General features: G+C 37.6%; 2 protein-coding genes across 4 annotated transcripts in view; both read right to left on the reverse strand.

Annotated features, from left to right (window-relative positions):
- Positions 1-72: 72 nt before the first annotated feature.
- On the reverse strand, positions 73-24,664 carry KCNMB3 (potassium calcium-activated channel subfamily M regulatory beta subunit 3; the record flags this gene model as incomplete). Its single annotated transcript, XM_081234715.1, is given in 10 exon segments — positions 73-3,288; positions 3,529-8,326; positions 8,330-8,379; positions 8,382-8,441; positions 8,444-8,522; positions 9,346-9,479; positions 9,482-9,541; positions 13,615-13,645; positions 14,254-14,462; positions 24,595-24,664. Coding segments are annotated over 9 exon segments (873 nt in total). The 3' UTR covers positions 73-3,288; positions 3,529-8,146.
- Positions 12,335-26,072, reverse strand: part of LOC308617228 (uncharacterized protein) — a 66,183-nt gene continuing 52,445 nt past the window's right edge. For all 3 annotated transcript variants that reach the window (XR_014015836.1, XR_014015837.1, XM_081234104.1), the window contains one exon: positions 12,335-12,505. The gene's annotated coding sequence lies outside the window, so the exon portion shown is untranslated. The remainder of the gene's footprint in view (positions 12,506-26,072) is intronic.

The raw sequence follows: 26,072 nt of genomic DNA on the forward strand, positions 1-26,072 counted from the left end.
ATCTGTCCCATAGTCATGCATTGTTTTGCACCCCAAATTTTTTATTGTTTGTAGCAGCATGGTCAACTTTTCTCTTGATCTGTGGGTGAGGCTCAGGCACTATCCCATTTATACCAATGACTAGTGTATAACTACTTAAGGAAAACAGATGAAAGTTCCTCCTCTTTCCTTTTATTTTCTTCTGTTTTCACTTGAATCCCCCATCTTCCATCCTCTTTTATAGTGGAGAATGCCTCAACCATATGAAATTAGTTACCAAAATTAACACAATTTAGACTATCTTCCTGATTTCTTAACCCCTCTACCAAGGTATGTTCATGAATAATACTTTATAATAGGGGGAATAGAAACCATGAACTTTTTACCTTTTTAGCCTATTTATTCAGTATCTCCATAATAAAATTAGGGCCTTAAACCATTTTAAGATCATGTCCCATTTCCGAGTTGTCAGGGCTCACTCTCCAACTTTATTAAATTGCATTTGAGCACAGGTTACATTCTTAAACATTTTGAAAAACATTAACCCAAGACGTAGGGGCTAAGGCTAGTTATCACTCTACAATCTGATATTTTACTCAGTATTTGAAATGAATGATTAATGCCCTAGGACATAACTTTAGCAAATGTCCAGGTGCCACACCAGAAAAAGTGCAATAATTTACTGACAGTTTCCTAGATATTACTGGAGTACATCTTTATGAAGAGTGCACATTTTATACAGCATCACTTAAAAAATATTCATTTATGAAATCAGTTACCTATAGTAGAAGTCTTGAATAGTGAACGGGACTCTAATACAAATACTCTTAATATTTGACTATTTTAGAACCCTTAAAGGGCATAATTACTGGAGATTTAGGTACCTCACTAAAGCATGTACATAATATTGCCAACAAGAAAAATAAATTTGGGAACTTACTTCCCTAAACTGTCTTAGAATAGTTACAAGAATTTAAACTTTGTTTTAAGCAGGAGACCAGATAGATTCTTTTGCAGATATAGATTTCATAACATTAAAATTTCATGATTAACAATTCGTGTCTTTTAGATTTATTCACTTAATACATAGTAACATCCCAGTATTTTCTATATCAGGGATTAATTACAGGAGAACTCAGTGAAATGGTACAAATCTGAAGCTTTGATGGTGGAAACTGAAGTTTTTAACAGAGAACTGTGTTTTACTGAGTGCCAAAAAAGCTTTGAGCTTCCTTGCACCAAGTTTATACAATTTTTGCATTTTTCACATCAGTCCAGATAGTCCCCCGTCCCCTAGGACCTCTCCACCATTAAAACACAAGCCACATAACTTATTTTATCATTTACATTTATTTTTAAGTTATTACAACCAAATTAATTCCGTTTGAAGAAATGTAGACAAATTCTATAAAGAATATACATTAAATGAACTAGCTAAATGCAAAGTACATTTCAAACAAATCCAAGCAGAGTTTATGTAAACAACCTTAAAAATAAGGGAAAAGGGATAGGTAGTACTCAGAAGGCAAGGAACCAGAAATTGAATTAAATGCTACATGGGGTGACTAGGATATGTCTCAAGTCAGTGATAATATAGCTACTTCCAGGTACTTCAGTATCAGAGATCAATTCCAATTGGTCAGTTTCTATGGCTGACCATCGTCATTGAATGTGGTATAACTGAGTATTGGCTCAACAATTTCATTTGGTCACTTGAGCAATATTTCCTTCAATGACTATTTTTGGAGAAAAGAAAGTCAGGTTTAAAGAAAATAAAACCTAATTTAAACATTCTAGCAAGAAATAATCAACTATTTGAAAATCATGCTTTAACTTTTTATCATTCTCAGCTATATAAAATCATTTATTTTGAAGATTTTTAGAATGCTGTTAATTTAAAATCTGTTACTCATGTTGTGGAATTTGGTTTTTTAAAAAGATGTTTCTAATTGGGTTTTTAAAAGAAGAATGGAATTTGGTCACTATTTTACGATAGAACCTAAGCTTTTTGTGGTTCTTAGTGTCCTCTGTAAAACTTAGTGTCAAAGTCATCAACTTTGAGGTGTTCCCTTCTAATCTGCTTTATATTACAAGCCCTTTAGGAAATGGGAACCTGGTGAATATACAATGAATTGTAAAATATTTTAATGTGTAACTTTTACAACTGTGAAACTATGACTATTGGTTTTTTGAAGAAAACAGCTGCTGATAAAGTATTTTGTGTAAAGTGTAGTTCTTTTTAATCAGGAAAATAATTACTTGATTAGAATGTATATACCCTCTTGGATTTTATTTTAAATGGATTGGTGATTTTCAAATAGATAAAACACAGTCCATCTGTATTTATTTTTCCATCAAAAATCTAGTGATTTGGCATTTATTAAAAAAATTATGAGCAGCCTATTTTAAAGGCGCCATGGAAATTTCACAGTACATAAAATTGGGTTTCTTAATGATTTGTAAATCCATTTAATTCATATCATGACCAGTAGCTCATGCTTGCCAACTTTTGAAGAAATTTAATTTCCAGCATTATTTTAAAATCAGCAAGTTAACTTTTTCTGAATGTTTTAAGTTCCTTTTGTTTCTATATCTGCACAAACTGCAGACCTGGGCTGGACCCACACATTCAAAATCCACCTTAAAAATTGATTTTGATGTCCAAGACATCACTAAAATACTTCAGTTTAAAGACCATATGTGGTGTTATGGATTGTGGTGCTTCTACCATTTAAAAACAACTTTCATACTTCAGATGTTTTTGAGAAGAGGGGAATGTGGAGGGAGGAGTTGCTTGAATGAATTACATCCTTCATATCCATCCTGCTCAGATCGGGCACTAAGAGATGGCTGCAAGTTGTGAGAGTATATTGTGCGTACCATGAGGGAATTAACTCTTCATCAAGGATGGGATTGTGAAGGCTGAACTATATAATTTAGCACTGATAGAATCCTCAGACAATATCAATAATTCTTGGTGACAGAATAATACAGCTGGGCTGTTTTTTAAAATATAAAGACAAACCATTTTTATTTTTTAATTATTACATTAAAAATTGTAAATGTATCTTATGTGCCATGGCCTGGGAAGCCTTTTTTCTTTTCTCTTAGAAGTTATTTTCACTTTCTGAAAAGAATATAGTGTTTAGCTCAAGATAACTATGGTCCTGATAAAATTGGATGGGTAACTCTACCTCAGAAGGTTAATAAGGAAAAAAAATAGATGAGTCAAAAATTCAGTACTTCCGGCTCTGATACGACAGAAATTTGCAGGGCACTGTATTTTAGATAAAGTCAGAGCTGGCATGCCTTGTTTTTTTTTTTTTTTTTTTTTTTTTTTTTTTTTTTTGCAGTACGCGGGCCTCTCACTGCCGTGGCCTCTCCCGTCGCGGAGCACAGGCTCCGGACGCGCAGGCCCAGCGGCCACGGCTCACAGGCCAAGCCGCTCCGCGGCATGTGGGATCCTCCCAGACCGGGGCACGAACCCGCGTCCCCTGCATCGGCAGGCGGACTCTCAACCACTGCGCCACCAGGGAAGCCCAATCATGCCTTGTTTTTAATGGCATTGGAGACATTAAGAAAAAATTTGTGTTAAAATTTAATCATTGCTCCAACCATTAGGAAAAGGCAGTAGTGCCAGGAGGTTCATGGTACTAGGTTCTTGAATTCGGCATTTGAAATTAGTTTTGTTTTCTTTATTATTAGTGAAATTGATGTGTGTATATTTGCAGACATTTCTATATGTATACACAGTGTTTGCTAGCCCTAGTCAAGAGGCATCTTTTATAAAAGGTGTAAACATCAAGGTTCTAAAATTCAGAAGAGTTTAAAATTGATTAGGAGTTTCCTAAGTTGGGATATTAGTTTTTAAACAAGCGTATTTCCTTCAAGTACTCCACTTGAGTAAGGTTTTGCACTTTTTATCAATGCAGCGCATTCCTTTTGCTTGGTTTTAGATATGTTCATATTTCAGCCATGCTAGTTAGCATAAAGTGATAGTTACGAGCCATAAGAAAATCTTACGACTTAATTTTTACACAACTACATTTAAGAGTTTTAGCAGGGAAGAAAAAAGTAAAATCAGTCCACTGTACATATTAGTGTAGTTTGGTAGCTGATTTTCACTACCAACAGTAGACTCCAGTCCTCATGTTGGTAAGTATGGGGAGGGTAATGCATTTTGTAAGCATTAAATTAAGTTTATGAATCTATCTAAAACATTATTTAATCTCTCACTACAATAATTTTGTGGTTATGCTAAGAGCCATGTATACTTTTAGGTGATTCTTTTGTTAATCCTTCTAGGATAGCAAGGAGGCAGAAGACCTTCACTGTTTTATTATTTTCTCAGAATATCTTTAATAAGACTAAACTCCTTAATTCTAGTATAAATTTCCAAATGTGGTCACTATCCACTGATTTCATAAGAAAAATCCTCTTATCAGATTTATGTTCCTAAGAGTATTGGACAGCTTGGCCTTTATCTGATTTGTAGAAATGTTTTTGGCTATAGAACCAAAGTTTCAAATGCAGTTAATGGTTTCAATGTGACTCAGTCCTCAGACTTTATTGGATTGACTAAAATCTAAAAGAATGTATGCTTTTAGAACGTAACATCTTGGGAATGTGGCACTACCAAAATTAGACTACTGATACATCAAATGTTGACTTTGGAAGCTTCAAAAAGGAGTTCCCATCACCCTCCTTAGCCCGATTTATTGTAGCAAATCTATTTCACTATATTTTGTCATTCAATGAGTTGGAGTCCTGTGGTATACTGCATTAGTTAGGAGGAAAATGTTTTTAAATGTTCTTTTAATGATGGCCCAAGAAGTATTTGACACAGCAAGTGCATGTGGTATTGTACTGAAAATATAGAATAATACAGTGTCACTAAATTTAAGACCTCTCCCCAGTCTTGCTGTTCCTGGCAAGACGTTTGGCCTGTGACTGCACTTACTGTTTGTGCTCATCAGAAACTGTCAATGTCTGCTTTACTTTAACTGCAGTCTGTAACGTCACGCTGTTTATTAAAAAAAAATATTACTTTGACTTGTGTCCAAACAATCCTTAGTGTACTATATGTTAAACAAAAAACTGTGATAATTATATTTTGCCATTTCTTTTTAATACTTAACAACAAACCAGTGTTGCTAATAATCAAAATTTAGCTGAATTTGAGTTCCTGTCAATAATGACTAACTATAGTTGACTAAAAACCTGAAACTATTATGCCTTAAAAGCCAATTTTTCTGTCCCAGTAAAGTGATGAATATTAGAGAAATACCTGTTTAAATATTAACTTCCTTTAAGCATGAAGAATTACGTGCTTGTATTTTAAGCAGAAATATATGTGTACACATACATGTATGAATGTGTTTGTATGTGCGGACAGACTTTTTCCCAAGTCAGTTGATGACTAGAACCTAAAAGTGAAGTTCAGCTAGAAGCAAGCTGGTTTGCATTCAGCTATCATAAACCTTGCAAAAGGTAAGTCTGGGCTTTTCTTGGACCAGTAATGCACATGGGCATTGATATTTAGTACTTCTAAGCAATTCACAGCAAATAATTGCTAAAATTTTGTTTATTTTCCAAATGGTTAGAGTGACTTTGAGTTAACATTGTTGTAAACTGACTTTGTTCTTCAGGCATGTCTCTCTTTCCTGAGATGGACCAAGTAGCCACTATATAAATGGAAAATTGTAGTATTTGAAACACTTTAGGTTTCACACTTTCATGCACTTCAGGTTTCAGACTGTTTTAAATTTGTTAGAAGAAAAATCCAAAGAACTGCATATTGTTAGATGGGTGTCAAACTTACTAAGAAATGGAATAGATATGTGCCCTTAATTTAAGAAATCTAGAGAATCTCAATTTGCAGAATGATTTAAAATGTGTATGCATACATATATTTTATTATGGGGAAGTCTTTGGCGTACAAAATAATTTATTACAACCTTTTAAACAGCATGTTCTGGACCTTAAATGCATATGATATTTAGCCAAGAGAAGGTGGGGAGGAATCCTTTCCTGCAGCTCCCTACCCCAGCCCCTATACCCAGCTGTCCAACAAAAGTTACCAAGACCGATTGAATTTATTTTTAATAAGAATTGTGTATACTTAAGGTTTACAATATGATTTGATATACATAGTGAAATGATTGCTACAGTCAAGCCAATTAACGTTTCATCTCCTCACATAGTTACCTTTTGTGTGTGTGCGTGATGAGAGCACCTAAACTCTATTCTCTTAGCAAATTTCCAGCATTCGATACAGTATTATTAACTATAGTCATCATGCTGTACATTAGATCTCGAGATTTATTCATCTTATAACAAAGTTTGTACCCTTTAACCAACATCTCCCCAATTTCCCCCACCTCCCCGCCCCTGGTAACCAGCATTCTGCTCTCTGCTTTCTATGTATTTGACTTTTTTAGATTCTACATGTAAGTGAAATGCAGTTTTTTCTTTTCTGTCTGAATTATTTTACTTAGCACAACGCCCTCCAGGTTCATCCATGTTGTTGCAAATGGCAGGATCTCCTTTTTTTTAAGGCTGAAAAATATTCCATTGCATGTATTTATACATATATATATATATATATATCTCACAATTTATTCATCTGTTGATGGACAGTTAGGTTGTTTCCATATCTTGGCTGTTGTGAATAGAGCTGCAGTGAACATGGGAATGCAGAAATTTCTTGGAGGTATTGATTTCATTTCCTTTGGGTATATACCCAGAAGAGGGATAAGGCTGACTGAAAACTAAAACTTAGCAAAAGTTTTGTTATCTACTAACAAACATTTTTGAGCACCTCTACTACGTACCAGAAACTAAGCTAGGTGTTTTACATACTCTTCCTTTTTTCTTCCCTAAAAATAACCTCATGAAAGAAGAGATCATCCCCATTTTATAGATGAGAAGAGTGGCTCAAACAGTTCAGCTGAATTGCCCAAGGATACATATCTGAAAAGTTGTAATTATGGCCTACAAATTCAAAAAAATTGTACTCTGAGATACATGTTCTCTCCACTATTCCACACTAGAAAGAGGAGAAAACACCAAAATTATTCACTGCTGGTGAAGTCAATAGTGCTCTATTATTCAGTTTATTTAATAATGTGTGACTTGCACTTATTTGCTAAAAGGAATTAAATTGGCTTAGAGTCAAAGTTTCTGTTTTGATTACATCTTCATATAAAAGTTGTTTCAAAAGTCATTCTTTCTATTGTCCATGGTGTACAATTTTTTTAGTAAAATTGTAAAGATACTTTGAGGAACACTGGTTTCAGAATGAACTCTGTTTTCAACTCATATTCAGCTTAACCTGGAAAGCACTTGTTGGGAGAGTCTTGTGACAGTATTTAATAACCATGGTTGATTCATTAAAGTACGGACAATTGTTGACTATCCATGTGGGACTTTTCTATGATGCGGATTACCTGAGATGAATGTTAAATTCCATCCACTTCAGGTTCTCCCTACTTCATAACACGTTTCTAGCTATCTCTCACTCCCTCCAGAATGTACACAAAGAACAAAATGCGCTTACGGAAAGCATAATAGAAAAACTTGTTGCTCAAAGAAAAATCACAAGGTACACGGCAAGGTTAAGTACAAATAAGGCTAAGCTTAGTGAATTTCCTAGGCAGCGGCTTTCCTCCTTTCTCATGGATGGTGAGGTAAAACAGTAGGTCCACATTTTCTGAAATTATCAGATTATTATCTTCCTATAGTGAATGAACTGCTCTTCACTAAGACTTTTTTGAGAAATGTTTTAATGTGGACTATGTTGCATAGAACTAGACTGGCTGTTCAGTGCTCAATAGGTTAGAAACCCTCATCACTTATTTCCACAATGACAAGTTCTAGCTAGAGCTGATATTAGATGAAGCACAATGACTTTGAGCTCATTTTGCCCTGTGGAAACAAAAAGTGCTTCCCTGGCTGATGTAGAGAGATTTGGAGTGAAAAAAGATGGTGAATTTATATGTATTTATATAGAATAAATAAATACCTAATGAGACTTTTTAATGAGATTTTTCTTTCCCACATGAAATGTCATACCTTGCTTCTACACGGTTAGTTTGCAAGCAGGCATAATTAGGTCCTCAAGTGCAGAAATTGCAGGTATCTGAAGGCCCGGACTTCGGCCACCATCTTAAGATTTCTCTGCTCCTTCCTTTGCTCCTCCCAACACTCCACAGTTTGAACTGATGCTATGCCATGTAAGGAACTTTGCACTTACCTCGTCTCTGAGTGCAGTGCTGTATTTTTCACATAAGAGGGACAGGTATTGTGTTAATCTCACCATGCCAACTATCAGGGCACCCTCTCTCAGTCATGAAGGCCAAAATAACCAGTGGAAGATAACCATTTGGTCATATTTTTTATGAGAATGACGTCTTCGGATTGGCTGGCTGGAGTGTGGAAGCATGAAAAGGGGGTCCCATTTTGTGATCAAAGAGTTCCTTTATGTTCAGAGCACTGTCGAGCAAGTCATTTCTATCCCAGTAGCACTTCGGGGTATAGAAGCACTAGGAATATGGAGGAGGAAGAAAGGTGAGGGCATTGTCTCTGAAAACAAGCACTTAAACAAAAGCTTTAATTCTGAAATTGCTTCAGACTGAAGCTATGAGGAGTTTTAATCTCAGAGGTGATGAAACCTATTACATAGCTCATGGGGAAGGGTTGCCAGGAGGGCAAATAGTGAAATGGCCATTTCTGAGCACTAAACAGGATGTGGGAATAAAGACACTGAGGCTTATCGCCATATCCACTAAGCACTCACGACACTGTGCCAAGGGCCCACAAAACTGTTTGAGACCTTAAAGATTATTGCATCCAAAATAGAAAACCAAACTCATCAGATTGAAATTAGTGCTTAAGTAAACACAATGAAGTGTAAAATGTCAACTAATCTAATACAACTCAACTTTTATAGTTATGTGAAAATGTACCCTTTAAATCATATGAACTTGTTCAGTATCCTTTAAAGGATAATCTTTAAATTTCTTTGATAAGAAAAATTACTTGTTTGATTTAAGGTGGACTGTAAGTACATTTTAACATTTTCGATATGATGGGGAATGGGACTGCCAAAAATAAGAATGATAAATAATTCTGTTCATTGGCCCAGTCTTTAAATTCCAGACACCAGTATGACCTCTCTTTTCTATATACCCCATTTTTCCTCCAAGAATTCTTTTAGCTTCATTTATCCTGATTGGGTCATTGTCACAATGTTCACTGGAAGAAAACAGATTTATCTAGAGATGGCTACCGCACCTTGCTAGGGACAGTCTGCCATGGAAAAGTTGCTGTAATTAGAACTGTTTCATTACATGAACTTTACACTACCTTGGAATTTATCTGGACAGCCTCGTCATTATAATGTAGGAGCACTTTCTGACCTGAATGGGTGAGCTTCACAAACACCTGCAGACACGGGTACTTGCCCTGACATCGGCAGTCCACACCACAGGTGAAAGACAGTCCATCCAGTCGTCCAAGATGTGCGTGTGGATGATAGTGCTTAGATTCTTCTCTCTGAGTGCTTCAATTTGGAAAAAAATAAATGATTTTCACCCCTAGAAAAGTTAGTCCTATATTTCTAATGTGGTAACCCAAGGCATCTATTTCAAAGTAATGTAGGATGATTACAGAAGGCATCTAATGATTTGGGAGCATGGAGAACTTTGCAATGGGACAAACATCAGCAAAGTGCCAAGTTCCATCTCAATTATGACCCTCCTTGCATATTTCTTCAGAATCACCTGAGTGGGTTTCTTAGAATGAAGAATTTGTTAAAACGGGTTCTATGACTTCACTCCCAGGGATTTGGGTTCAGTTGATCCAAGTTGAGGCCCAGGAATCTGTATATTTAATAGTATTTAAGTTGCAGGTATTTGGAGAACCACACTTTGAGCAATATTATCCTAAATACCGTAACCACAAATATTCACACTCAGAAATCTTATCTCTCCTGCCTCATCATCTCAAGATGCACCAACTGGCTTGTCCTGGTGAAAATGTGCCTTTGGAAGGAGTCCAACCACAGGGCTCTTAGACAACACAGCTTCCGAAAGTTGTGGTAACAAGGTACAATTCCACTCTACTTCCAAAGAGGCAAATGCAAATCATATGAGGAATCTCTCATTAGAAAACTTGCCATGTTTTTACTATTAGTAATTTCCTTAAGGTCAAGAACTATATCCTATTTGTCTTTATGTTGCTCAAAGCACAAAGCACAATGCCTCTCACACAGTAGAGGCTCAATACGTGTTGTACTGAATTAAATTTTACTTGGAAAACATTCCTTGAGAATTTACATATGCACTGCATATACAGAATGTCACAGGTGCAATGAGACGGGGTAGACAAAATTCCTGCCCATGAAGACTTTGCGGTGGTGTTGAAGAGAAAGGACACTTGTGTATAAAATAATTAGAGAACAGGTCCAAGATAAAGTAAACGAGAGTGAGAGGAAAGGCTCTGATTGAATGCACAGGTCCACTTCCTCATGTATCCTCACACTCACATCTAGGTAAGTCTTTGTGTTTATCTCCCTGTGCCTTAAACACAAGAAGTTAGATTAGCAAATTCTAAAGCCAGAATGTTTGAAAAGCATTGTTTAGGTTCAGGCTGCACTCTCATTAAGATCTTGGACTGTATGTAACCATTTTTCTTTATTAACATAACAAACCCGAGACACAGTGCATTTTAACATGATCTCAAGGCCCAGGGCATTAAAAAAAAAATCACTAGATATGGCCTTAGAAGAATAAAATACTGGGCAAGTGAAAATACAAAAATGGAAAATAAGGTTCTTTCACAGGTTTAGCACTGGCCTGATTTTCACAAAATTAATTTCTCTACTTATTTAGACCAGGCATCTTAAAGTATTAGAGTTGTCTGCCTTTCTGTATTAGAACTTAAAACTCTCTAAATCCTAATCAAGTGCCAAACAGAGTTTGATTTGAACCTTCCTTGAAGATTTCAGGAAGCTCCAATATAGAGAGTGGGATATTCTTTCCTATGTACAAGGGCCAGGCCAGAGGTTTTCAGGTAGAACCAGGAATGTATTTAAGGCTGAAACATTCAGCATGTTCTTTCAATAGTATTGTGCGTCAATTTGTCTACAAATAGACAAATTCCATCGTTTGATTGAGGAATGAGGGTATAAGGGAGTGGGGAAAGGTATGAGCTACCCAAGCCTCTCAACTTTTATGAAGCAAAACTTTCATCTTTTATGAAGCAAAACTATTCTCTGGTGGCACAAGATCACAAGGCAAGAGAGATGAGAACTCACCACTCTTAAACATTCCCTTAATTACTTCCAAACTATTTCCAGAAATGCTTAGAAGAGTAAGTGGTGGGAGATGAATCTGATATCAGATTCTGATATTCTGATATCAGAATAACAAAAGCAGGCCACACAGTTCCTTTTCTATGACCCTTTTTCTTCACTGAACTCCTAGGCCTCCCTCTTCCCGTACCCCCTGGGCCTTCTGTTGCTCTTCGGCTAGCCAAAGGGGAGATATACTTTGTTTACCCCCTACCCAGTGCCACCCTCCTCCGAAGTACCCCATGTTGTGTGAGCCTGTCTCCAAAATTAAACAGCTCCTCTACAACCCTAATCAACACTCCCATCCTCCTCACTGCATCAAACTTCAGTTAAGTATCAGGAGGCAAAGAGTCTTATATCAGAATGAATAGGCAGATTCTTTACTGGCTATATGACCTTGGGTATTCTACTTGGCCTTTCTGAGCCTCAGCTTTCTCATTCATAAAATGGAAGTTAAGTAATAAAATAATTTTTCCATCATGGACTTGCCATAGGTTTAAATAGGATAAAATATAATATATATTTGACATATATTTAATAAATGGTAACTTATTACATGTATTTACTAAGGAAACTACTTAAAAGGAAGAAAACTAATATTTATTGGCAACTACTATGTGCCAGGTAGACATTATTAAACTCAAAAAACTCAGACTCAAAAAACTTTTGTTATGCTCATGCAAAAGCTCATGCTCATCCCCTTCCCTGGGATATCTACATGTTAAAGAAAGACTTTACTACCTACAGAAATATCTAATATGTGGACCATTGTTGAAAGAATTTTGAGATTGGAGGAGGGGAGCGGCAAAGGAGTATCTTCCACTTTCTCACCACCTCTTCCTCCACACCCAGCTGCCTCCCAGCACTGAGAGAGGAACAGGGATTCTGGAGAAACCAAAGCCAGCCTCCCCTCCCCTCCTCTACCAGTGTGCTTGTACCTGATTTGAACTGGAAATTCTAGGTCTCCTCTCTCTGTTTCTTACCTGAGCATGAAGGTTTAGGATGGTTATTCCAAGCAAGAAGAATATTAGGACAGAGAAGCCTATCATTGCAAACCCTAGCAGCATGGCTCAGTCCTCTGCAGCACTGGATGGCAGCTTCCTGTGCACATCTGGCGGGTCTCCATCATTGTGGTCTATGTTTCTCTTCCTCCCTGAGGTAGAAAAGGCTGTCCTTTGTGGGAACAGGGAAGGAGATATTTCAGTAAGCTCATAAAGAATTGGGAACAGTGGTGATTATTCTGTGAAATATAGAAATATTGAATCACTATGTTGTGCACCTGGAACCAGCATAGTGTTGTAGGTCAATTATACTTCAATTTTAAAAATTAAACAAATAAACTATTTGTTTTTAAAAGCCTAAGTTTAAATTCTAACATTTCTAGAAGAAAACATAAATCCTTTATGATCTTGGTGTAGGCAAATATTTCTTAGATACAACACACAAGCACAATCTGAAAGAGAACAAACTGGTAAATTGGACTTCATCAAAATTTTAAATTTCTGCTCTTCAAAAGACACTGTTAAAAGAATGAAAATCAAGCCCAGACTGGAAGAAAATATTGGCAAATCATTTATCTGATAAAGGACTTGAATCCAGAACACATAAAGAACTCTCAGACTCAGTAATGTCACACAATCCAGTGAACGATTTCAACAGCCACTTCAAAGAAGTTATATAAAGAGCAAATAAGCACATAAAAAGATGCTCATTAATAACTTGTACATTAAAACCACACGGAGATACCATATCACCCCCACTAGAATGGGTTTAACCAAAAAGACAGACAATACAAAGCGTTGGAGATGATGTGAGGAACTGGAACTCTCCTACACTACAGCCAGGGGAGGCTGGCTTTGGTTTCTCCAGAATCCCTGTTCCCCTCTCAGTGCTGATGGGCATACAAAACAGTATAACCACCTTGGAAAACAGTTGGTATTTCCTAAAAAAGTTAAACATATATGGGACCATATGACCCAGGGGTTCCATTCCTACGTATTTATTTACCAAGCAAAATGAAAGCGTATGATCATACAAAGACTTGTACACCGATGTTGATGGCACCCCATTTGTAAGGAGCCCAAAACTGAAAACAACCCAAATTTTTATCAACAAGTATAAACTCTTACATTCACACAATGGAATAATACTCAGCAACAGAACTGATAAACACAGTACTCATGATGAACCTCAAAATAATTATGCTGAGTGAAAAAAGCCAAACAAAAGAGGCCACGCTGTATGATTCCATTCCTACAAAATTCTAGAAAATTCAAACTTACCTTTAGTGACAGAAAGCAGATTAGCGGTTACCTGGGGTTGGAGGAGGATGCAAAAGGGCACAAGGAAACTTTCATGGTAGTAGGTGATGGATATGTTTTTTATCTTGATTGTGTGATGGTTTCACTGGTATACACGTCAAAACTTACCAAATGGCACACTTTAAATATGTGCCATTTGTCATATTGCAGTCATAAAGCGTTTTTTGACAAATGTTAAAAAAAAAGTGGGAACATTTACCAACCCATGGGGGATGGAGGGATGATCCCATTTGCCGCCCACCTGAGGGTCGTAAGCAGGCTTGATGCAACACAATGAGATCTTATATTCAGGGCATGTTTAAAAGTCCATCTAAACAAGCTAAAATGATGTGTTATAATTTTTTTTTCATGTAACAAAACTAAGGAATGTTGCCTGGGTTAAGTCTTTAGAGATCTGTTTAATCAATGACTAGGAAAGAATTACCTATAAGTAGCTTTCATTCATTTTATGTAAATAGTGTTATAAACTTACTTGTCTTCCAGGGAAATTGCATATTTCCCTTGAAAATATTTTTTACATTCTTTTATGAATTCCATATGGAAAGAATGACTCCGCAAGCTCACATTTGGAATTAATAGCATCCTGAAGTAGGATCTAACTTGTTCTTTCATATCCAGCTGTTGAGAAGGCAGCACATCCACCACATGGCTTTCTGGCCCAGGGCCCAGTCCGTTCAGAACAGTGAGGGCCTCGCTGCTGGCGTCTCCTTCGCCCACCTCTCCTCTGTCCTCATACAGCTCCACACAAGTGGCCCTACGCCTCTTCTCTCCCTCTTTCTGTTCTGCTCTAGCAAAGGAGGTGATAAATTCTTTCACAAGGGGGCGTCCAGGGATCAAAGTCCAAAACAAAGGTTGCCAACTGGTGACCCATGGACAGTATCCAGCCCACAGATGTGCTCTGTTTGGCCTTTTCTGTGTGTGTGTGTGTGTATGTGTGTTTTTATGTGGGATTCATTGCTAACACTTTAAAAATCATGAAATTTCTCACAAAAATGCTGATTTTTACTTTTTTTTAAATAAATTTATTTATTTATTTTTGGCTGTGTTGGGTCTTCATTGCTGCATGCAGTCTAGTTGCAGCGAGCGGGGGCTACTGTTCATTGCGGTGTGCGGGCTTCTCATTGCGGTGACTTCTCTTGATGCAGAGCACGGGCTCTAAGCGCGCGGGCTCAGTAGTTGTGGCTCACGGGCTCTAGAGCGCAGGCTCCATAGTTGTGACTCACAGGCTTAGTTGCTCTGCAGCATGTGGGATCTTCCCAGACCAGGGATCGAACGCATGTCCCCTGCATTGGCAGGCGGATTCTTAACCACTGCACCACCAGGGAAGCCCACACAGCTATATTTTTATTGTTGTAATAATAATAGTCTTCTATTTCTCCAGCAAAATGGACTAGATACCCACTTTAACTGTAAACATAAAAATTCGGTCAAAACTGAAAAAAAGAGTTTGAAATACTCAAAGAACAAAAACTGTGTGAAAGTAGGAACCCAGAAGGGAAAGTAGACTGGAGTAAAATTTAACCTTGAGGACATTTGCAGAACTTGGTGACCTTGAGCTTCAGTCTCACAGTTTGGGGGTGGGGGGAGACACAGGGACAGGAGACAATGCCCAGGGCCTATCCAAGGTGTGGGAGGTAATGCTCTCAACGAGAGCTGGGACCCATAAGACCTCGTACTCAGTGTAAGGCTGAATTGGAAGTAGCCACCTCCCACACACAACTCCCTAGGAGACTGCAAGGAAAATGCCTTACTCTAACCTGACACTGAGTACAGGAGGAAAACTATAATCTCCCCTGAGATTTCATAACCTTAAGGTGATCCTTAAGAGAGTTTATAGCCAGAATTCACACTACCTGGGAAATCTAAAACCCTCAAGCTAAGAATTTCACTTAATCTTATCTCAAGTAGTTAGTGCCTTCTGGCAGCTGGCAGAAGCAAAGATATAAATTCTCTGGAGGAGATCACCTTCAACCTAGGTCTCAAAGGAATCCTATAAAGTTTCAAGGAGTATGTACTCTCATTCTAAAGTCATAAGGCACACAATAAGGACCTTGGAGTGAGAAAAAGCAACAGAATCAGATCCAAAAAAAAACTTCAGATATTGGACAATATATAAAAATATATCTACAATATGCTTGAAGAAATAAAGGAGGGATTGGATATCAGAAAGAGCAGAAGACTCTAAAACATGACCAAGCCAATATTAAAAAGAACCAAACAGAATTTCTAGAAATGAAAAATAAAATAAATGACATAAAAAGCTCAATGGACAACAAGGACCTACTGTAGAGCACAGGGAACTATATTCAATATCTTGTAATAACTTATAATGGAAAAGAATTTGAAAAAGAATATATACATATAATATATATTATATATATGTGAATCACTTTGCTGTACACCTAAAACATTGTAAATCAATTATACTTCAATAAAAAAATCAATGGACGGATTTAACAGTTAGATTAGATACATCTGAAAAGATAATTAGTAAATAGATGGACCTGCAAAATAAATATATTGCTAAATATACTTTAGCTAAAGTATAATACAGAGATTTCTTTAATGGAAAATATTGAAGAAAGATTAAGAAGCTTGGAAGATAGATAGAAAGGGTCTAACATAAAGTCTGTTCAGAATTCCAGAAAAAGAAGAGAAGAAAGCACAGCAATATTTTTAAAAAAAAACAATAAAATTACAGAATTGATGAAGACCCAGTCCACAGATTCCAGAAGCCAAGTGGGATAAAATAAAATGAAACCCACTACTATATACATCACAGAGATATTGCACAGACACCAAGACAAGAGAAATTCTTAAAAGCAGCCAGAGAAAAAGACAGATTAACTTCAAAGGAATGACAATTAGGCTGAAAGCTTACTTCTCTATAACAAGAAAAGAAGCCAGAAGACAGGAATATTGTCAATATGCTGAGAAAAAAAGAACTCTATACTCAGTAAAAATCTCTCAAGAATAAGTATGAAATAAAGGCATTTCAGACACACACAAGGCTGAGTTTGCCATCAACAGACCCTCACTAAAGAAAAAGGTCAAGTATTTACTTCAGGCAGAGGGAGAACAATCCAGGTAGAAGAGCTGAGATTTAGTCAAAAATGAAGAGCAATTACAGGAGTAAATAGGTAAGTAAAGATACAAACCTTACAAAATAACAATAATAATAAAACTTCAATAGTTAAATATTTAAATTTTAAATTTTCTTCATTAAAATGATGATGATAATGGTGATGATGTCATCTTGTGGGGTTAAAAGAAAAGACAAATACATTATAAGAGCACGTACCTTATAGGAGGTGACAGTGTTATTGTGTTCTAAATTACTAATATTTTTGAGGAGATGATAAAGATATTGATTTCACTTTAATAAGTTCAAGTCTGCATGCTAAAATTGATGGAGTATCCACTAAAAGAGTACAAATAGATGATATAACTTCCAAACCAGTAGAGAGAGAAAGAATGAAAGGGGGAAAAAATCAATCCAAAAGAAAGCAAGGAAGAAGGGGAAAAAGAAAAACTCACGGAAAAGACAGGACAGATAGAAATCACAAAAACATGAGAAAATAAATCTAAGTACACCAGTAATTACAATAAATCTAAATGGATCAAATGATCCAGTTAAAAGATAAAGATTGTCCAACTGGATTTAAATATATGTTTTTACATCTAAAACACACAGACGGGGAGGATCTTCAAGATGGTGGAGGAGTAAGACATGGAGATCACCTACCTCTCCACAAATACATTAAAAATACATCTACATGTGGAACAACTCCTACAGAACACCTACTGAATGCTGGCAGAAGACTTCAGACTTCCCAAAAGGCAAGAAACTCCCCACGTACCTGGACGTGTGGCTGACAGAGTTTTGGTGCTCTTGCCAGGTGTCAGGCCTGAGCCTCTGAGGTGCGAAAGCCAAGTTCAGGATGCTGGACCACCAGAGACCTCCTGGCCCCACATAATATCAAACAGTGAAAGCTCTCCCAGAGATCTCCATCTCAACGCTAAGACCCAGCTCCACTCAATGACCAGCAAGCTCCAGTGCTGGACACCGCAGGCCAAACAACTAGCAAGACAGGAACACAATTCCATCCATTAGCAGAGTGGCTGCCTAAAGTCATAATAAGTTCACAGACACCCCAAAACACACCACCAGACACAGTCCTGCCCACCAGAAAGACAATATCCAGCCTTGTCCACCAGAACACAGGCACCAGTCCCCTCCACTAGAAAGCCTACACAACCCACTAAACCAACCTTAGCCACTGGAGGCAGACACCAAAAACAAAGGGAACTACTAACCTGCAGCCTGCGAAAAGGAGACCCCAAACACAGTAAGTTAAAAAAAATGAGAAGACAGAAATACACAGCAGATGAAGGAGCAAGGTAAAAACCCACCAGACCAAACAAGAGGAAATAGGCAGTCTACCTGAAAAAGAATTCAGAGTAATGATAGTAAAGATGATCCAAAAACTTGTAAATACAATGGAGAAAATACAAGAAATGTTTAACAAGGGCCTAGAAGAACGAAAGAGCAAACAAACAATGATGAACAGCACAATAAATGAAATTAAAATTTTTCTAGAAGGAATCAATAGCAGAATAACTGACGCAGAAAAACGGAGCAGTGACCTGGAAGATAAAATAGTGGAAATAACTACCGCAGAAGAACAAAAAAAAACCCCAAAGTTAGCAGAAGGAAAGAAATCATAAAGATCAGATCAGAAATAAATGAAAAAGAAATGAAGGAAACAATAGCAAAGATCAATAAAGCTAAAAGCTGGGTCTTTGAGAAGATAAACAAAATTGATAAACCATTATCCAGACTCATTAACAAAAAAGGGGGGAAGACTCAAATCAACAGAATTAGAAATGAAAAAGGAGAAGTAACAACAGACACTGCAGAAATACAAAGAATCATAAGAGATTACTACAAGCAATTATATGCCAATAAAATGGACAACCTGCAAGAAATGGACAGATTCTTAGAAAAGCACAATCTTCCAAGACTGAACCAGGAAGAAATAGAAAATAAAAACAGACCAATCACAAGCACTGAAATTGAAACTGTGATTAAAAATCTTCCAACAAACAAAAGCCCAGGACCAGATGGCTTCACAGGCGAATACTATCAATCATTTAGAGAAGAACTAACTCCTATCCTTCGCAAACTCTTCCAAAATATAGCAGAAGGAGGAACACTCCCAAACTCATTCTACGAGGCCACCAACACCCTGATACCAAAACCAGACAAAGATGTCACAAAGAAAGAAAACTACAGGCCAATATCACTGATGAACATAGATGCAAAAATCCTCAAAAAAACACTAGCAAACAGAATCCAACAACACATTTAAAGGATCATACACCATGATCAAGTGGGGTTTATCCCAGGAATGCAAGGATTCTTCAATATATGCAAATCAATTAATGTGATACACCATATTAACAAACTGAAGGATAAAAACCATATGATAATCTCAGTAGATGCAGACAAAGCTTTCGACAAAACTCAACACCCATTTATGATAAAAACCCTCCAGAAAGTAGGCATAGAGGGAACTTATCTCAACATAATAAAGGCCGTATATGACAAACCCACAGACAACATCGTTCTCACTGGTGAAAAACTGAAATCATTTCTACTAAGATCAGGAACGAGACAAGGTTGCCCACTCTCACCACTATTATTCAACATAGTTTTGGAAGTTCTAGCCACAGCAATCAGAGAAGAAAAAGTAATAATAGGAATCCAAATCAGAAAAGAAGAAGTAAAACTGTCACTGTTTGCAGATGACATAATACTATATATACAGAATCCTAAATATGCCACCAGAAAACTACCAGGACTAATCAATGAATTTGGTAAAGTAGCAGGATACAAAATTAATGCACAGAAATCTCTTGCATTCCTATACACTAATGATGAAATATCTGAAAGAGAAATTAAGGAAACACTCTCATTTACCATTGCAACAAAAAGAATAAAATACCTAGGAATAAACCTACCTAAGGACACAAAAGATCTATATGCAGAAAACTGTAAGACACTGTTGAAAGAAATTAAAGATGACACAAACAGATGAAGAGATATACCATGTTCTTGGATTGGAAGAATCAACTTTGTGAAAATGACTATACTACCCAAAGCAATCTACAGATTCAATGCAATCCCTATCAACTACCAATGGCATTTTTCACAGAAGTAGAACAAAAAATTTCACAATTTGTATGTGAAACACAAAAGACCCCCAAATAGCCAAAGCAATCTTGAGAAAGAAAAATGCAGCTGGAGGAATCAGGCTCCCGGACTTCAGACTATAATACAAAGCTACAGTAATCAAGACAGTATGGTACTGGCATAAAAAAAGAAATATAGATCAATGGAACAGGATAGAAAGCTCAGAGATAAACCCACGCACATATGGTCACCTTATCTTTGATAAAGGAGGCAAAAATATAAAATGGAGAAAAGACAGCCTCTTCAATAAGTGGTGCTGGGAAAACTGGACAGCTACATGTAAAAGAATGAAATCAGAACACTCCCTAACACCATACACAAAAATAAACTGAAAATGGATTAAAGACCTAAATGTAAGGCCAGACACTATCAAACTCTTAGAGGAAAACATAGGCAGAACACTCTATGACATAAATCACAGCAAGATCCTTTTTGACCCACCTCCTAGAGAAAGGGAAATAAAAACAAAAATAAACAAATGGGACCTAATGAAACTTAAAAGCTTTTGCACAGCAACGGAAACCGTAAACAAGACGAAAAAACAACCCTCAGAATAGGAGAAAATATCTGCAAATGAAGCAACTGACAAAGGATTGATCTCCAAAATATACAAGCAGCTCATGCAGCTCAATATCAAAAAAACAAACAACCCAATCCAAAAATGGGCAGAAGACCTAAATAGACATTTCTCCAAAGAAGATATACAGATTGTCCACAAACACATGAAAGGATGATCAACAACACTAATCATTAGAGAAATGCAAATCAAAACTACAATGAGGTATCACCTCACACTGGTCAGAATGGCCATCATCAAAAAGTCTACAAACAATAAATGCTGGAGAGGGTGTGGAGAAAAGGGAACACTCTTGCACTGCTGGTGGGAATGTGAATTGGTACAGCCACTATGGAGAACAGTATGGAGGTTCCTTAAAAAACTACAAATAGCACTACCATATGACCCAGCAATCCCACTACTGGGCATATACCCTGAGAAAACCATAATTCAAAAAGAGTCATGTACCAAAATGTTCACTGCAGCTCTATTTACAATAGCCCGGAGATGGAAACAACCTAAGTGTCCATCATCAGATGAATGGATAAAGAAGATGTGGCACATATATACAATGGAATATTACTCAGCCATAAAAAGAAATGAAATTGAGCTATTTGTAATGAGGTGGATAGACCTAGAGTCTGTCATACAGAGTGAAGTAAGTCAGAAAGAGAAAGACAAATACCATATGCTAACATATATATATGGAATCTGGAAAAAAAATGGTTCTGAAGAACCTAAGCACAGGACAGGAATAAAGACGCAGATGTAGAGAATGGACTTGAGGACAAAGGGAGGGGGAAGGGTAAGCTGGGACGAAGTGAGAGAGTAGCACTGACATATATACACTACCAAATATAAAATAGATAGCTAGTGGGAAGCAGCCGCATAGCACAGGGAGATCAGCTCGGTGCTTTGTGACCACCTACATGGGTGGGATACGGAGGGTGGGAGGGAGACACAAGAGGGAGGAGATATGGGGATATATGTATAGCTGATTCACTTTGTTACACAGCAGCAACTAACACAACAATGTAAAGCAATTATACTCCAATAAAGATGTTTAAAAAATAAATAAAACACACAGATATACAGAAAGGTTGAAATTTGTTAGGCAAAGTCTAATGAAAAGCAAGGTGATATGAACGTTAAGGTTAAAAAGCTTTATTAGAAGTAAAGAAGTAATGACATTGATTTAAGGTTCATTTCACCTGGAAGATATAATGATATTGATTTATACGTACCTGATAGCATTGCCTCACTGACAGAACGATAGGAAGAAATAGACAAAATCCACTATCAGACTGACATATTTTTACCTACTCCTCCAGTAATTGATAGCTCAACCAGACAAATCAGTAAGGAAATAGATTTGAGCAAAGCAATTAACAAGCTTTTTCTAAATGATAAAGGTAGAATACTGTCCCCTACAGAATATATATTCTTCTCAAACATACATGAAATATTTGAGACCTAACCACAAACTAAGCCGTAAAGAAAGCATCAATAAATGTCAAAGGATTTGTAACAGTAATGAACTTATTTTGTATGCTCATTTTATGAAACTTTGAAAATATGGGTAAGTCTAGAGAAGAGAATAAAAATCGCCTACAGTTCTACCACTCAGAGAGAATTATTATTCACTTACTGGGTTATTCCCCTCGTCTATATTGTTTTAAATAGAATGAGATCACACTGGATATATATTTTTTTTTAAGCTTGTATTTTTCAGTTAACATAATAACCACTTTCCCATGTTGGTAGCAATTCTTTGTAACTCTTCTGTTGGCTACATAATATTCTATGAATTGGATATACCATAATTTCCTTAACCATTTCCTTACAGTTGAATATTAGGTTGTTTCCAGTTTTCTGAGGCCATAAACAGTCCTGTAATTAAGTTTGTGGTATTTACAAGCACCTTTCATCAAAGGACCTGAAAGTGCTTAAGAGTGATCTTATTTTATTCTCCAGCCAGTGAGATGAGTGAATAGCATTTTCATTCCTCTTTGCCAGCAATAATCTTCACTTCTAACCAATGTGTTACCTGGAGGCATTTTATTATAGTCAAGGCATTACCCACGCCTTCCTGCTGCTCCCCTGCAGAAAGAACTGACTTTCCCACCAGCCCTGACCACCGCAGTTGCTACAGGTGCCTTCTGGCTTAGCATGAGGCAAACTCAATTTCAAAGAGCTTGAACATGTTCATCTGGGTGTGATCCCTGCGGAAGCCCGCAGCATCTTCCTCCAACACTGTACCTTGGGCAGAGTGTTCCTTAGAAGGATGATGCGGTTGATCAAAGCTTGATAATTCAGCTGACATTCATTTCACATGTGTATGTAATTTCTAAGCGCTGGGTATGTTAAATATTTCCCTGTAATTTGTTTGTGTTGCAGGGATTTGGGTAATTATTTTTACCCTTCTATTTTTTAATTACAAAATTATTTAACAACTTCTTTTGAAACAGCAAAGGAGGTTGAGAAAAGTCAACATGGTTCATGAAATTCAGCAAGAGGCAAGATGGGTGATCCAACTGTGCATTTCAGAAGTGAAAATGGGATGCTGTATTGCTTTGGGGAGAACACAACTGCTCTGATAGCTAGTTAATTATGTTACGAATGGGGCATTAAAAATTGTTCCCTTGCATGTTTGTCATTTGATCTTCTGCCATACAACGACTCACTTTGATTGTCTTCTCACAAAAGCATTAGTTCACTTGTAGGAGAGAAACGTTTTTGCCTCTATCTCTTTCTTCGGTTTGTTCCTTCCTCCTCCAGCCCCAACCTCCGTCCAAACCCCTACCTCTCACTCTCCTGCATACTTTCTCCCAAATACATAAAGACCCATGAGTGTAGTTAAAGAACAATGGGAGTGGGCAATGTGATGACCATTATGATCTTTACTGTTTCCACGTTCTCAGCTCCCAGCTCCACTTGGGCCACTAACAAACCATCCAGGTTTCCAGATAGAGTGAGTGAACTTATTTGTGAAATGTACCCTCCCACGAGTAAGCTGGCAAGTTTTAATACCTCATTCCTCAAACACCCTCAGGCATTGCTCTTCTCTCCATGTTGGTGCCCACTTCTCGATGCCCCACTGCCCCACGCCTGAGGGCAGGCAAAGTACAGCCCCTCTGCTTTGCATTCCCCTGCTCCTCAAGATAACCTGTCTCACTTCCCCCTTAAATAGTAGATCCTGGTGGTCAATAACCACAGCTAAAACGTGAAATGGAATAGTATAGAAAGTAGTACCTAGAGAGTATGCTAAGGCATGCAGAGACCATTACTATCTCCATCAGCAGACAAGAGGATGGGGCAGAGAGAGGCTAAGTGACTTGCCCACAGTCATACAACTATTTAAGTGATGGAGCTGGATTTGAACCCAGGCTGTGACTCCAAGACCCAAGCAGATTTCACCAATGTGACAAATGCTGGTAGTAATTTCATTTAACCAACAGACATTTGTTGAGCACCAACTATGTGCTGGGCCATGTTCTACTGCTGGGGAGCCAGAGAGGAGTTTAAAAAGATCCCTAGCCTCCCAAAACTTGCAGCCTAGATGAGGAAGCCAACAAGAAAGGATGCAACCTCTGGATAGCAGTGCTGCTGGGGAAGCCTCCAAGGTCCCGTGGGAGGCATGACAAGTGGACAGCCTCAGAGGATGAAGACCAAACTCAACCTCCAAACTCCTTATGGCCGCTCTTCTTCTAGCCACTTGTTCAGCGAGATGCCCATGAAAGCTGAGAGATTCTGGTGGTGACTTACCTCCCCTAGTGTCTCCAGCCGCCCTGGAGTGTAAGTTGCACGGGGATGCTGAACAGCTGCATGAGACCAGGGGGCTGGGCAAAATGGACTCCTTCCACCTGAGCCATAGCCTCTGAGGGCACCAGAAGGGTGAAGTTTAAACATCAACAGAAGTGGGGTCCCCGGGGAGCCACCAGTCCCCGGCGCAGGCAGCCACTGGAAGCACCTGCGCCTCCAGAGCTGCCACCTGGTGGTGTGCGGTGCCCGCTCTCCTGGGGAGGTGGGGGGTTAGGGCTGGCCTGTCTGGGGGTTCTGCATATTCCCGGCAAGGCAGGGCGGTCCATCCAAAAGGCTCAAGGCCCTAAGTGGTTTTCTGCAGCCATACCTTCTCCCCGTGGTCGCCCAATGCCTGCCGCTGCCTTATCACCTGGGTTCTGCTTCAGCAGCCGGTGCATCACCATAGAGACCTAAAAGCTTGTGGAAAGTTCTGAGGCCTAAGGGACCCTGTATAATTTGCGAAGGACATACGCTGTTCAAGGTTTATAAAAAGAGGAAATGTTTTGCCCTGGCCACGTTTCCTTTTTCATAAATTTTCTGTTAGACTGCAAGCTCAGAGGATGGATTTTTTCTGGTTAATTGTATGTTCTGATTAAGAGAATTCATTTCTATACCATATGTGATTTCCCAAATTTTCAAGACTCAAAGGGTCATAAAATAACTCACCATTAAAACTATAACAAAGTTTTAAAAAACTGTATCAAATGATATTTTATCTTTCTTTGATAACTAAAAGACATTTGGGGGGATCTTTCGATACAACTAAATCATGAACATAAATTACTATTATATTGTAGCTTACCGAAATGATGATAGAATGTTAGGTAGACTACTTTTGCTGCAAGTTTTTTAGTAAAGGTAGTATTATCTTAACATTTTCCAAAACATTGGTGTTAGCAAGAAGGTAAGCATAATCTTATCTATAAACATCATATATATACAGCCATATTTATTAACTGTTACTTGCAGCTGTATTAGTATCACTTAATGAAAAAATATTTATATACTTATGATTTGTATTAATTTTCTATTATAGTTATGGACTAGTTAATTATTTGTTTTTAATGAACTGATGCAATTTGGAATAAAAACTGATACCAACTAGAATTTTTTCCTTCTGCTTCCTACTTGAAACAGCCTTATAAATATATAATAAATCTCTTTTTCAGATTTAGATGTGCTAATAAATTCCCCTGCAATTTGGTATGTAACTCTCATTGAAGAAATTATTGGTTTTCTGCTATTTTTATGTATTTGATTCAACCTCAGAAATAGGGTACTTTCTGAGCCCCTAAGACCCCCTACTTGAATTTGCACTTGCCTTTACTGGGGCTTCCCATTTTATAATTCTAGTTCCACCTAAGTGAAAATACTCATGCAGAATCTTTAAAAATTCATTTTAAGAGGGTGTGAACAAAAAAAGTGAGTTATTTTAAATTAACTTTAGTCCCAATTCAAAAGTTCTGATAGATCCAGACATATTTATTTTGGGTCCTGGACAAGTCTGGGTCTGGTATGTCTTAGAAGTAGCTGGCACAGTCGGCCATCTGAAATTGACCTCAGACCCAGCCTATGCTTGTTTTTTTCTTCCTTTTTACATAGGGTCATGATGGTAAATGGGAAGGAGTAACTTAACCTGTTACCCTTTGATTTTCTTCCTGGTGCCCCTTCCCTTGGTAACTGACTGGCCTCTCTGTCCACCAACAGCAGACCACTCCCCTCTCACCCTTACAACAAGTGCCCGACACACACACACTCCACTCAAGGCTCACAGCCTACCTCTCAAGAAGAACCTAGAGTGGTTGC

Source organism: Mesoplodon bidens, assembly GCF_964165515.1.
Source record: "Mesoplodon bidens genome assembly, chromosome: 5".
Taxonomy (NCBI): domain Eukaryota; kingdom Metazoa; phylum Chordata; class Mammalia; order Artiodactyla; family Ziphiidae; genus Mesoplodon; species Mesoplodon bidens.